This window comes from Haemorhous mexicanus, chromosome 5 (genome assembly GCF_027477595.1).
Source record: "Haemorhous mexicanus isolate bHaeMex1 chromosome 5, bHaeMex1.pri, whole genome shotgun sequence".
In the NCBI taxonomy this organism is placed as follows: Eukaryota; Metazoa; Chordata; class Aves; order Passeriformes; family Fringillidae; genus Haemorhous; species Haemorhous mexicanus.
The window spans coordinates 75,206,590-75,220,283 of record NC_082345.1 but is presented as its reverse complement, the minus strand read 5'-3'; the positions used below and the strand labels follow the sequence as shown (position 1 = coordinate 75,220,283).

The 13,694-nt window shown below is 54.3% G+C and overlaps 1 protein-coding gene across 3 annotated transcripts in view; it reads left to right on the top strand.

Annotated features, from left to right (window-relative positions):
- The window catches only part of AHCYL2 (adenosylhomocysteinase like 2), a 74,868-nt gene that overhangs the window by 57,496 nt on the left and 3,678 nt on the right, over window positions 1–13,694 (top strand). The window contains exons 6-16 of one of the 3 annotated variants that reach the window (XM_059847632.1): window positions 1,526–1,620; window positions 4,709–4,815; window positions 5,996–6,112; window positions 7,967–8,030; window positions 8,825–8,913; window positions 10,647–10,717; window positions 10,842–10,936; window positions 12,276–12,374; window positions 12,966–13,034; window positions 13,114–13,268; window positions 13,303–13,692. In XM_059847632.1, the coding sequence (XP_059703615.1) occupies window positions 1,526–1,620; window positions 4,709–4,815; window positions 5,996–6,112; window positions 7,967–8,030; window positions 8,825–8,913; window positions 10,647–10,717; window positions 10,842–10,936; window positions 12,276–12,374; window positions 12,966–13,034; window positions 13,114–13,268; window positions 13,303–13,672 (1,331 nt within the window). In that variant the 3' untranslated portion in view covers window positions 13,673–13,692. Of the gene's footprint in view, window positions 1–1,525; window positions 1,621–4,708; window positions 4,816–5,995; window positions 6,113–7,966; window positions 8,031–8,824; window positions 8,914–10,646; window positions 10,718–10,841; window positions 10,937–12,275; window positions 12,375–12,965; window positions 13,035–13,113; window positions 13,269–13,302; window positions 13,693–13,694 lie in introns of those variants that run through there. The other 2 variants (XM_059847633.1, XM_059847634.1) reach the window with 2 other exon arrangements.

Below are 13,694 nucleotides of genomic sequence, written 5' to 3'. Positions count from 1 at the left end.
TACCTGGGTAAATCCAGGGATTTTACCTGGGTAAATCCAGGGATTTTACCTGGATAAGACCAGAGATTTTACTCAGGTAAATGCAAGGGTTTTACCTGGATAAATCCAGGAATTTTACCTGGATCATGACGGATTTTACCTGGGCAAAACCAGGGATTTTACATGGAAAAGACCAAGAGCTTCACCTGGATAAGACCAAGGCTTTTACCTGGGTAATGCCAAGGATTTTATTTGGGTAAATCCAGGGTTTTTACCTGGGTAATGCCAGGGATTTTACCTGGATGAATCCAAGGGTTTAATCTGTCTAAATCCAGGGATTTTACCTGGGTAGTGACAGGGATTTTACCTGGGTAAAACCAAGGGTTTTACCTGGATAAAGCCAGAGATTTTACCTGGGCAGGTCCAGAGATTTTACCTGGATAAGCCATGGGGTTTTACCTGGATAAATCTAGGAATTTTACCTGGATCATGACAGGGATTTTACCTGGGCAAAACCAGGGATTTTACATGGAAAAGACCAGGGGTTTTACTTGGATAAATCCAGGGGTTTTACCTGGGTAATGCCAGGGATTTTACCTGGATAAAACCAGAGATTTTACCTGGATAAATCCAGGGGTTTTACCTGGATAAATCCAGGGGTTTTACCTGGGTAAGCCCAGGGTTTTCACCTCGATAAGTCCAAGGGTTTTACCTGGGTAACACCAGGGATTTTACCTGGATAGAGTCAAGGATTTTACCTGGGTAGTGACAGGGATTTTACCTGGGTAAGACCAAGGGTTTTACCTGGATAAAGCCAGAGATTTTACCTGGGCAGGTCCAGAGATTTTACCTGGATAAGCCCAGGGGTTTTACCTGGAAAACCCCGGGGGTTTTACCTGGATAAATCCAGGAATTTTACCTGGATCATGGCAGGGATTTTACATGGAAAAGACCTGGAGTTTTACTTGGGTAAATCCAGGGGTTTTACCTGGGTAATGCCAGGGATTTTACCTGGATAAATCCCGGGGTTTTACCTGGATCATTCCCCAGGGGTTTTACCTGGATAACCCCGGGGTTTTACCTGGATAAATCCAGGGGTTTTACCTGGATAAATCCAGGGGTTTTACCTGGATCATTCCAGGGGTTTTACCTGGATAATTCCAGGGGTTTTACCTGTATAGCCCAGGGGTTTTACCTTGATAAATCAAGGGGTTTTACCTAGATAAATCCACGGGTTTTATCTGGATTATTCCAGGGGTTTTACCTGGATAAATCCCGGGGTTTTACCTGGATAATTCCAGGGGTTTTACCTGGATAAACCCAAGGATTATGTCTGGTTAAAGTCAGGGAATTCACCTGGCTGAAGCCACAGGTTTGACCCCGAGCTCTGGGACACCCAGAAGAAGCCAAACCCACCCTGGGTCTTGCTGGCTGAAGCTGAGTAATAATTGAATCTATTCAATTAACACATGAATTAATCAATCCGTGCCCACGAGCTGATTCCCACGGGATTTTCCTGCCTTAACCCCTGTCCCTCCCTGGCCAGGGTTCCCAGTGTTTGCCTGGAAGGGCGAATCCGAGGACGATTTCTGGTGGTGCATCGACCGCTGCGTCAACGTCGAGGGCTGGCAGCCCAACATGGTGAGTTGGGAAACCCCTGGAAAATCCCACCTGGAAAAATCCCACCTGGAGAGGGAAGGGAAGGGCACCTGAACTCTCCTGGCTCTCACCAAGCGAGGTTTGGTTTCAGTGCTTCCAAAGCAGCTGTGTTAATGCCGTTTTTGGGGGGGTTTCGTTGGATTTCAGAGCATCTTGCTGCAGTGGAAGCTGCTAAAAATGGCTCCAAACCAGTATTTTTTGAAAAGAGTTTTTTTGACCCTTTTCACCCTTAAATTCTCACCTTTGGCTGAGGTGATTTTTTGGGAACAAAGCCCAGATTTTTCCATGATTTCCACACTTTAAACCGCACAAACCTCAGGGAGCCAACTCCCTTTTTATCCTGCCCTTGTTTCCAGGGAAAACAGGAACCTGGAATTGGGTGAGCAGAATAATTTCAGCTGTCAGATGTGCTGTTTTCATCACATTTCCCCAAGGATTCTGAGCCCTGGAGCTCCTGATCTAAATATGGGAAGTGATCAAAGGTGCAAACGTGGATCTGAGTTGGGATTTTGCCAATATTGGCTCGTTTGAGGTGGGATTTTTGTCCCTTCCAGTCGCTGTCACCTTTAAAAAGAACCAGGAATGTCAAAAAAATCCACCCCCGAGGTATCAGACTGAGTCTAGACCTGAGAGCAGCTTTGTTGTGCTCTTTGAGGAACCATTTCCCATCCAAAATGTCACTTCTGGAGCAAGTCAGAGTCCCAGAAAATGCAGAATTTGCTTTCCCAGGATCCCTTCATTCTGGGCCTGCTGTCAGACCTGCTCCTGGAGCGTGGAAATGGTGGAGGCAGCACCAGGATCTTGGAGCTGTTCCCAGAGGTTTTGCTGGGTTTTGGAGATCCCTGGTTTTTGAGATAAGAAATGATTATAAATGGTTTTAGAGATAAGAAGTAGGATGCTGGGTGAGGATGGGAGAAGGATCTTAAAGTCATGGAATTATGGAATGGTTTGGGTTCCACAGGGACACCTCCCACTGTCCCAGGCTGCTCCAAGCCCCAGCCAGCCTGGCCCTGGACATTCCAGGGATCCAGGGGGAGCCCCAGCTGCTCTGGGAATTCTGTGCCACCCTCAGTTTTCCCATCATTGCTCCCTGCTCCTTGGACATGGAGCCAGTTCATGGCCATTCCATTCTGGGAATCCTTCATGGGAGGCTCTGGGAGTTCTGACCTTCAGGGGAAGGCTCCCTGTGGACAGGAATGGTTCAGAAAAGGGATTTTTCCTGGAAAATACGGAATCTGCAAGGTTTCCTTCATGGAAAAGCCTCTCCAGGGATTTTCTGCTGGAGAAAACATTGGATGGAAGGGCTGAGGGAGGAAGTTGGTGACCTGGAGAGAAGCTCCAGAGCTGCCAAGGCTGCTTTTCTCTGGGAAAAATTATTTCCGTCTCAAATAAAGTGGTTCCCCCCCCCCCCAAAAAAAAGCTGGGAAAACTGCAGGAGTGTGGGATGGGCTGTTGGATGTTGGGGTGCCACACCAAGGTGACCTCCCAGCCCCTCCAGGGATCTCCTCTGTGGGGTTTCCATGGCCTGCTCCCCCGGGAAAGGGGAACCTGCCCAGGGCTGGATTCTCTCTTGGAAGAGGATTAAGCATTAAACAGGGATTAATGAAATGAAGAGTCCTGGGAGCCAGGGAATTCCGGATCCTGAATTCCACATTCCTCCCTGGCTGGCCCAGCAGAGCTCCCAGTTCCACTTAACCCTTCCCAGCCCGTGGATGGGACACGGGGATGGATTCCCTGTGCTCCCAGGAGCTCCAGAGGAGCAGCTGCTCCCGGCGCTCACCACGGCGGCAATTCCGGCATTCCCGAAAAGGTGGGGACAGAACAGGGCGTTCCCAAGGAGCTCTGTGTCCCTGGGTGCCAGCGTGGTGGCTCCACAAAGCCACCAGCAGAGCTGGGCAGTGTCACCTCTGTGCCAGGAGAGGAGAGGTTCCTTTTTTCCTGGGAAGGCTCCGGAGGGTCCCCGCCGAGCTCCAGCTGCGGCAGCCGGGCGGGGACGCTTCCACCCAGGGCTGGGATCCTGGGACACCCAGAATTCCCAAATCCCTGCAGGCCACGTCCTTCAACTCCTGCCTGCTCTGGGATGGGAGATGCCTCAGGGCAGGGCCCCTTTCCCGGGCTCGGGACAGAGCTGTGAGAGCCAGGAATCCCTGAGCCCTCCCTGGTATCCATGGAAGGGATCGAGCAGCCTCTGGCCAGGGGATGATGGTGATGATGATGGTGATGATGATGATGGTGATTGATGATGATGATGGTGATGATGATGATGGTGATGATGATGAAGTGAGAAATCTTGGAGGAGGAGGAGAAGGATGAGAAGGACAATGATGCCATGAAAAGCCTTTGACATCGGTGCATGGAATATGCAAGGGTGAGGATGATGAGGAGGAGGATGATGCCGTCAGAATTCCTTGTGTTGGAGTAGGGAACAGGCAAAGAAAAGGATGAAGATGATGATGGTGATGATGAAGTGAGAAGTCTTTGACCTCAGTGTAAGGAATATGGAAAGAGGAGAAGGAGGAGGAGGAGGAGGAGGAGGATGCAGTGAGAAATCTTTGACTTTGGTGTAGGGAATGTGCAAAGAGTGGGATGAGGATGATGATGAGGATGATGATGATGCAGTGAAAAGTGTTTGACATCAGTGTGTGGAATGTGCAAGGATGAGGATGAGGATGATGGTGATGATGATGGTGACTCTGAGGCTGATGGTGGCCGTGTTGCTGTCACCCTGTGCAGCCCCTGGGCACTTCCCCTGCCCTGGGTGACCTCTGCTCCCTGGTTTCCCTGGAATCCAGCAGGGTTCTCACACTTGGGTTTTTCCTTTTCTTGGACCTTTCCTTCCTCAGGGGACCCCTCTGGGCCCAGCACCTCCCCTGGGTGCCATTCCAGGTGTTGCCATACAGATAAGACTGGCCAAGCTCTTGGATCTCTCTTTTCCCTGGAATTCTGAGATTTCTGGGACTCAGTTGTTTCCCTGCCTGCCCTTCCCAAGGCAGTTTGCCAGAGTTTTCCTCTCCTCACCCATCTCCAATGTGTTTATTCCAGCAGTGACTCCGTGCTGTTTGCATTCCAGATCCTGGATGATGGGGGAGATCTCACCCACTGGATCTACAAGAAATACCCCAACATGTTCAAGAAGATCAAGGGCATCGTGGAGGAGAGCGTCACGGGGGTGCACAGGTTTGGGGCACGGCGCTGAGCCTCCAGCAGCTGGGCTCTGCTTTTCCCCAGGCCTGGCTTTGCATGGAAACTGCTTTGGTCTGAGCAGGACACCTGGAACTGCTCTGAGCTCCCACCAGCAGCAGGAGCCCCTCCTGGGGTGTCCAGGTGTGGGGTGGGAGGAGAGGCTCTCACCTGCTGTGGAGGAGGAAGCTGAGAGCCCAGCCCTTCCCTAAATCCGTGGGAAGAAGGGAGATTTGGGAAGAGGAACTGAGTTGGTTTTGGGGAAGGGAGAACCTGAGGGATGAGTGAGTGAAATCCCTCAGTCCCTGGCAGGAGCAGAGCTGGGGTGGGAGCAGCTCTGGGGGTTGGGAGGTGTGACAGGAGCTTTTCCATGGAATTCATCCCATCACAGGTGCCAGGGAACAGGGAACTGAGGAGAGCAGCACTGTTTGCTGAGCTCTTGCAGGGGGACAGCCTTGGCTGCAGCTCTGAGCTGGATCAGAGCTTGGCCAGAGGTTCAGGCAGCTCCTGGAACAGGGAAATGAAATGTGTGAAACAGGGAAGTGGCTCCAGCTCTGCACCAGTGGGGTCAGGAGAGGGACTGGTGATATTTTTAGGATCTGAAATCCCAGTGTGGGAAGAAGAGATTTCCAAAGGCAGGTTCTCCTTCCCAAGGGCTGGAGCAGGACCAGGATTTTCAGACTCTTGAAAGAAGAGCCACAGTGAGGTGTTTAAATTCATGTTTAGTGACATTCCTGCTATGGGGAGTTCAGTCTGTGCCAAGAGCTGAGAGCACAGGCTCATGTGCTGGAGATGGGGATGCTGGAGAAGGGAAGGCTCCAGGGAGAGCTTCCAGCACATTCCAGGGCCTGGAGGGGCTCCAGGAGAGCTTCAGAGGGACTGGGGACAAAGCCTGCAGGGACAGGAGCCAGGGAATGGCTCCCAGTCCCAGAGGGCAGGGATGGATGGGATCTGGGCAATGAGGAATTCCTGCCTGGGCTGGAACTGCCAGAGCAGCTGGGGCTGCCCCTGCATCCCTGCAGTGTCCCAGGCCAGGCTGGACACTGGGGCTGGAGCAGGCTGGGACAGTGTCCAGTGCCCCTGCTGTGGCCAGCATGATCTTTAGGGCCCTTCCCATCCCCACGCCCTGAGTCAGGGCTGGATTCCCTGGATAAGCCCTGGCTCTGTCCCGTGCCAGGCTGTACCAGCTCTCCAAGGCGGGGAAGCTCTGCGTGCCCGCCATGAACGTCAACGACTCGGTCACCAAGCAGAAGTTTGACAACCTCTACTGCTGCAGGGAGTCCATCCTGGACGGGTGAGAGGGATCCCTTGGGAATGGGGAGGGATTCCCGTGGCGATGGGGAGGGATTCCCGTGGGAATGGGGAGGAATCCCCATGGGGAAATGGGAAGGAATTCCCGTGGGGAACGGGGAGGAATTCCCATGGGGAACGGGGAGGAATCCCCATGGGGGAATGGGAAGGAATTCCCACAGGGAATGGGAAGGAATTCCCACAGGGAATGGGGAGGAATTCCCACAGGGAATGGGAAGGAATTCCCACAGGGAATGGGAAGAATTCCCATGGGGAATGGGGAGGAATCCCCATGGGGGAATGGGAAGGAATTCCCACAGGGAACAGGGAAGAATTCCCACGGGGAATGGGAAGGAATCCCCACAGGGAATGGGAAGGAATTCCCACAGGGAATGGGAAGAATTCCCATGGGGAATGGGGAGGAATCCCCATGGGGGAATGGGAAGGAATTCCCACAGGGAATGGGAAGGAATTCCCACAGGGAATGGGAAGGAATTCCCACAGGGAATGGGGAGGAATCCCCATGGGGGAATGGGAAGGAATTCCCACAGGGAATGGGAAGAATTCCCACAGGGCTCTGCTCTGCTGCCATTTGGATCATCTCAGCTCAATTCGTGTGTCAGAGGAGAATAAGATCCTTCCCTACCTCTGGTGCACGTCAGAGTTCCTGTCCTGTCCCTCTCCCCTTTGGATAAAATCTGCCTGTGTCCCCTGTGTGTCCCTCTGTCCCTTTGCTCTCTCCAGCCCTGTATTCCCATTCTTTTCATGGAATTGGGTGTCCATGTCCCTGCAGCCCCAAATTCCGTCACGGCCAAGTGAGGCTGGGACAGGTTTTGTCCTTGTTGTGACATCATTTGTGACACAATCCACGAGCAATCCATGAATTTGGGATGTGCAGCAGCCCCTTCCAAGGAACAGGGAATGGGAATAATGGGGGAGTGAAATATGGGAACAGAATTCCCAGAGCAGCTGGGGCTGCCTCTGCATCCCTGGCAGTGCCCAAGGTCAGGCTGGACACTGGGGCTGGAGCAGCCTGGGACAGTGGGATGGGATGGGATGGGATGGGATGGGATGGGATGGGATGGGATGGGATGGGATGGGATGGGATGGGATGGGATGGGATGGGATGGGATGGGATGGGATGGGATGGGATGGGATGGGATGGGATGGGATTTAAGGTCCTTTCTGACCCAAAAAGTCCAGGGATTCCATGCAAACACCTTGGGGGTAAATTGGGATTTGGGTTCAGCCTGGTGCAGGAATTGCAGACGGGGTCAGGGCAGATGGGAGCTGAGGTGCCTCAGAGCTGCTGGGGGTTTTATCTGAATTTCCCTGGAAAAGGGAGGAATTTCACCTTCCCTGCACTGCTAACCTATTTACTCCAGGGCTAAAAATAGCCTGGAATGTAGGACAGGCTCAGGGAGGGAGCAGAAGGAAACCAGAGGAAGGGGGAGCTTCATTTGGGAAAAGCTCTGGGGTTCTGGCAAGGAGTTCCCACTCCCCTGCTGCTCCTGGGACTCCTCCTTGGGGGGCACTGGGGGTTGACAATAAAAATTCAGATTAAAGGATTTTTTGGGGAGGATTTTCAATATTTTGGGAGTGTCAGAACAAAGGGTAAATGAATAAAAATCAACCAAAAAAAGGGCTCCACACCCCAATTCCATCCTCTTTGTTGGAAGAACAAAAGAACCCCCCATCCTTCCAAAAGGAGAAGGGAAATTTTAGGTGCTTTTGGGGTTTTCTCTTCCCCTGGAATTTCAGGGATGCAGGATCCAGCTGGGGATCCATCCTTGGAGCAGCTCCTAGTGCTGGGCTGCAATTCTGACCTTTAATTAGGTTTTTTCCCCTTTTTCCTCAGCCTGAAGAGGACAACAGACATGATGTTTGGAGGGAAGCAGGTGGTGGTTTGTGGCTATGGGGAGGTAAGGGGCTCCATTTCCCCAATTTTCCCCCTTTTCCCACTGGGAATTCCATGTCTAAATCCTCAGCACAGCTTCCTCCACCCTCAGGTGTTTGCTCTGCACCTGCAGCACCTTCCAAACCTCAGGAGTTTGCCAAAAACTGAAAGTTTTCTTCATTTCTTTATTATTAAAGAGATGCCAAAGTTGAGTCATTTAAAAAAATATATCAAATATTCTGCATATCTTTAATATCTGGATATTGGCATGCCCACAATATTGAGACAGCACATATTTCTGTAATTTTAATATTGTATTTCATCTGATTTTACTAAAGCCAGAGGTTCTGCAGATGTTCTGGGCATTCCAGTGTGGTCAAGAGAGAATTAATCTTGATTTACCCCTTCACCCACCCTCTCCCCACATGGGAATATTCCTCTTTTCCCAGTTTTCCTCAGGACCAGTTCACACCAGTTGCAGTGGGTGCTCTACTGGAATTTTTTCATGTCCAAGCAGCTGGAATGGGTCCATTTTTCCTGCTGTAATCCCATTTTTGGGAACATTTTAACCTGGATTCCCTGCCCTGCCTGTGCTGGGCAAAGGTTAAAGCTCATTAACCCTCCGAGGTTAATTACCCCCAAAGCTTCCTGAGTGCAGCAAAGGCTGCAGGAGGCTCTGGAGCTTCCCCTGGCATCACTTGGGATGTTTGGGGGGAGAACAGCCCCCGGGACAGAGGGTGTGCAGTGCCCGTGTCCCTGGGCCAGCCTGGCTGTCGGGCTGTCCCCGGCGCGGCGCGTGCTGAGCCGTGTCCCTTGCAGGTGGGGAAGGGCTGCTGTGCCGCCCTCAAGGCCATGGGCTCCATCGTCTACGTCACCGAGATCGACCCCATCTGCGCCCTGCAGGCCTGGTAGGGCTGCACCCTCCTCCTCCTCCTCCTCCTCCTCCTCCTCCTCCTCCTCCTCCCCCCCGAGAGCCCTGCCCGGGGGGCTCCTGCAGCCCAGCTCTGCCCTGGCGCCTGCCCTAAAACATCTCCTGCTTATCCCATCTGCCCTAAAGCTTCTCCTGGTTATCCCATCTGCCCTAAAACATCTCCTGGTTATCCCATCTGCCCTAAAGCTTCTCCTGGTTATCCCATCTGTCCTAAAGCTTCTCCTGGTTATCCCATCTGCCCTAAAGCTTCTCCTGTTATCCCATCTGCCCTAAAGCTTCTCCTGGTTATCCCATCTGCCCTAAAGCTTCTCCTGGTTATCCCATCTGTCCTAAAGCTTCTCCTGGTTATCCCATCTGCCCTAAAGCTTCTCCTGCTTATCCCATCTGCCCTAAAACATCTCCTGGTTATCCCATCTGCCCTAAAACATCTCCTGGTTTATCCCATCTGCCCTAAAACATCTCCTGGTTATCCCATCTGCCCTAAAACATCTCCTGGTTATCCCATCTGCCCTAAAACATCTCCTGGTTATCCCATCTGCCCTAAAACATCTCCTGGTTATCCCATCCCAGGAAAGGGCCCTGCCCTAGAGCATCTCCTGGTTTATCCTATCCCAGGAAAAGGACCCCGCCCTAAAATGTCTCCTGGTTTATCCCATCTACCCTAAAGCATCTCCTGGTTTATCCCATCCCAGGAAAAGGACCCTGCCCTAAAGCCTCTCCCAGTTTACCCCATCCCATAGAACAGGCCCTGCCCTAAAGCCTCTCCCAGTTTACCCCATCCCACAGCAGCCAGGAGTTTGGGATGTGGCTTGCAGGGATTTTGGGATGAGCTGCTCCCTGGCTCTCCCAGGGCTGTGCCCCCACCTCACCCTGGGGGTGTCTGGGGTTCAGCAGGCACAGCTGGGTTTGGATCCTCCTGTGCATCCCCAGCTGTGGGATCCCAAAAACACCCAGAGCCCCCCTAAACCCTCAGCCTGCTCCCCACCAGGTTGTGGTGAGGGGACTAACGAGGTCTAATTAGCAGAGCTGATGACCTTTTGGGCTGCTCTGTGACCTTCCTCCATCCTCAGCTGGGAATTTCCAGCAATCCCTTCCCTGCCCCTGCACCAGGCAGCAGCAGCAGCACGTGGCCCCTCTCAGGAGAAGCTTGCAGTGGGAAAAGCTCAGGAAATGGGGACAAGCAGCAGAAAAAAATGACTTTTTTTTTTTTTAGTAACTACAATTTTGCAGTTTGTGAGAGGCACAGGAAGGAGCTCTGGGGAGGATTGTCAACAAATCCCAAAAAAGCCCAGCCTGCCCCTGTTATCCCTGAGCTCACCTTGCTGGGGAGGGCAGGGCAGGCCTGCTGGGCCCAGCACCCCTGAGGGTTCTGCAGGTGCCTAAATGAGGATTTTGGGGTGGTGAGAGGCACCCACAGCTTTGGGGAGTTTTTTAGGATGCTCTAAATCCATCCCAACCTGGATTCTGAGCAGATCCAAGCTCCTGAATGTTCCCTGCAGGAGGAGCAGCTCTAAAAAACCCATCAGGGTGGAGAGTTGAGGTTTGCAGATGAGAAGGCCTTGACAGGACACGGGAAACCCCCCCAGATCCCTCCTCACTTCTCCTCACAAATGTCCCAGACCCTCCAGGATGACCCCAGAAACTCCCAGTGGCTCATCAGGAGGTTAAAATTGGGATCTGGGGTCACTTTGTGCCTGTTTCCCCTCTCAGCATGGACGGGTTCCGGCTGGTGAAGCTCAACGAAGTCATCAGACAGGTGGACATCGTCATCACCTGCACAGGTACGGGCCAGAGGGCGGGAGAGGGGGAGCCACACCCCAGAAGGGCCCGGCCCAGCCTGGGCCTGAGGGAAAGCCCCAGAGGTGGGGCAGGACAGGGGATTTACCCAGGCTGTGGTGCTGGCAGGGAACAAGAACGTGGTGACCAGGGAACATCTGGACAGGATGAAGAACAGCTGCATTGTCTGCAACATGGGCCACTCCAACACCGAGATCGACGTGGTGAGCCCGCGGGGCCTGGGGCACAGCCTGGGGCACGGGGCTTGAGGGGCTGGGTTTGCAGTGAGGGTGCTTTGAGGAGGCTTTTACAGCCTGCTGCTCTGGGGTGATGCTCTTTGGGGTCACAGTGCTGTGGGGTGATGGTGCCTTTGGGCAGTGGGGTTTGGGGTGCCAATGGTTTGGGGTGGTGATGGTTTGGGGTGCCAGTGCTCTGAGTGACTGGTTTGGGGTGATGGAGGTTTGGGCTAACAGTGTTTGGACTGGTGGTATTTTGGGGAGATGGTGTTTGGGGTGACTGTTTTGGGGTGATGGTGTTTCAGACTGATGGCGTTTTGGGCTGACAGTGGTTTGGGTGATGGTGTTTTAGGGTGATGGTGCTTTGGGATCACAGTGTTTTAGGGTGATGGTGCTTTGGGATCACAGTGTTTTAGGGTGATGGTGCTTTGGGGTTACAGTGTTTGGGGTGATGGTGCTTTGGGATCACGGTGTTTTAGGGTGATGGTGCTTTGGGGCAGCTCTTTTAGGGTCAGAGTGCTTTGGGATCATGGTGCTTTGGGCTGACAGTGCTTTGGGGAGGTGATGTTTAGAGGTGATGGTGCTTTGGGGCAGTGGTGTTTGGGGTGATGGTGCTTTGGGATCACAGTGTTTGGGGTGATGGTGCTTTGGGATCACAGTGGTTTAGGGTGATGGTGCTTTGGGGCAGTGGTGTTTGGGGTGATGGTGCTTTGGGGTTACAGTGTTTTAGGATGATTGTTCTTTGGGGTAACAGTGTTTTGGGGTGATGGTGCTTTGGGGCAGTGGTGTTTGGGATGATGGTGCTTTGGGGCAGTGGTGTTTGGGATGATGGTGCTTTGGGGCAGTGGTGTTTGGGATGATGGTGCTTTGGGGCAGTGGTGTTTGGGGTGATGGTGCTTTGGGGCAGTGGTGTTTGGGGTGATGGTGCTTTGGGGTAACAGTGTTTTGGGGTGATGGTGCTTTGGGGCAGTGGTGTTTGGGGTGATGGTGCTTTGGGGTAACAGTGTTTTGGGGTGATGGTGCTTTGGGGCAGTGGTGTTTGGGGTGATGGTGCTTTGGGGCAGTGGTGTTTGGGGTGATGGTGTTTGAGTGCCCCTGTTTGGGGCGATGCTGAATCCTCCTGACCAGCTCTTGGGCAGTCACGGTCTGAGGTGCTGAGCTCACAGGAGCAGTTCAGGCCGTGAATCCCAGAGCTGTCGCTGCTCTGGGGCTGGGCTGGGGTCCCAGGGGACAGTCCCAGGGCACGGGCAGGGGCTGCTGCCTGTTCCCACCCCTGGCCGAGCTCCTGGGGCTCCCTGGTGCTGCAGTGACGTTTCCTGTGTTGCAGGCCAGCCTGCGCACACCTGAGCTCACCTGGGAGCGGGTCAGGTCCCAGGTGGATCACGTCATCTGGCCCGATGGCAAGAGGATCGTGCTGCTGGCTGAGGTGAGAGCAGCAGCTGCAGCTCAGGGTCCCTGAGCACCACGGGGTTTGGCTCAGGGAATCAGGGAATCCCGGAATGGTTTAGGTTGGAAAACACCTCCGAGTCCATCAAGGCCAACCATTCCCAGCCCTGCCAAGGCCACCACTGACCCTGTCCCCAGGTGCCACATCCACAGGGCTTTAAATCCCTCAGGGATGGGACTGCAGCCCTGCCCTGGGCAGCCCATTCCAATGCCTGACCACCCTTTTCCATGGAGGAATTGTCCCTGAAATCCAATCCAAACCTCCCCTGGCCCAGCCTGAGGCCGTTCCCTCTGCTCCTGTCCCTGTTCCCTGGAGCACAGCCCAACCCCCCCAGTGTCCCCTCCTGGCAGGGACTTGTGCAGAGCCACAAGGTCCCCCCGAGTTCCTGGGATGAAGAAAAGCTCCCCAGGGTACCTCCCACAGGGAGATTTCCACTTCCTGAGGGCAGCCACGCCTCGGGGCTCGGTGCAGGTGACATGGCAGGGACACGCTGCTCCAGTGGCTCCTGTCCCTCCTGTGGGGTCCCAGCCGGGTTTGGAGCCCCGTTAACAGCCAGGTTCTGCTCCCCAGGGCCGCCTGCTGAACCTGAGCTGCTCCACCGTGCCCACCTTCGTCCTGTCCATCACGGCCACCACCCAGGTGAGGGGGCTTGGGCTGGCCCGGGGACAGGCCCTGCTCTGAGGGACAGCAGCCCCTGACCCCGGTGTCCTCTCCGCAGGCCCTGGCCCTGATAGAGCTCTACAACGCTCCCGAGGGCCGCTACAAGCAGGACGTGTACCTGCTGCCTAAGAAAATGGGTAACAATGTTCCCACTGCCTTCTGCTCCGGGGTGTTGGGCTGGGAGGTGCCACTGGGCACTGTCACAGCTGGGAGGTGGCACTGGGCTGGGCACTGTCACAGCTGGGAGGTGGCACTGGGCCAGGCTGGGTCTCTGTCACAGCTGGGAGGTGGCCCTGGGCCCAGCTCAGGGGCTTCCAGGAGCTCCTTCCCCCCTGCCCTGGGCTCCTGCTGCTCTCCTGTCCCACCTGTGCAGAGCAGGGGGGGCCTCCCAGTGCAGGGGGTGTCCTGAGGGGTCTCTGCTGGGGATGGGGCCTCACCCCTGCCAGCAGCTCCCCCAGCAGAGCCCCCTCCTGGGCACACCTCGGGCAGGTGTGGGCTTTGTGGTGGGAATGGGGGCTTTGAGGCAGGGCTGGCTTACCCTGATCAGCACCCAGAGATGCCAGGTGCGTTGTGCCTCGGCCTGGGGCACTGGCTGTGGCCTCCCTTCCCCGTTGTGACGAGGCCTGGCCTCCTCCCCCC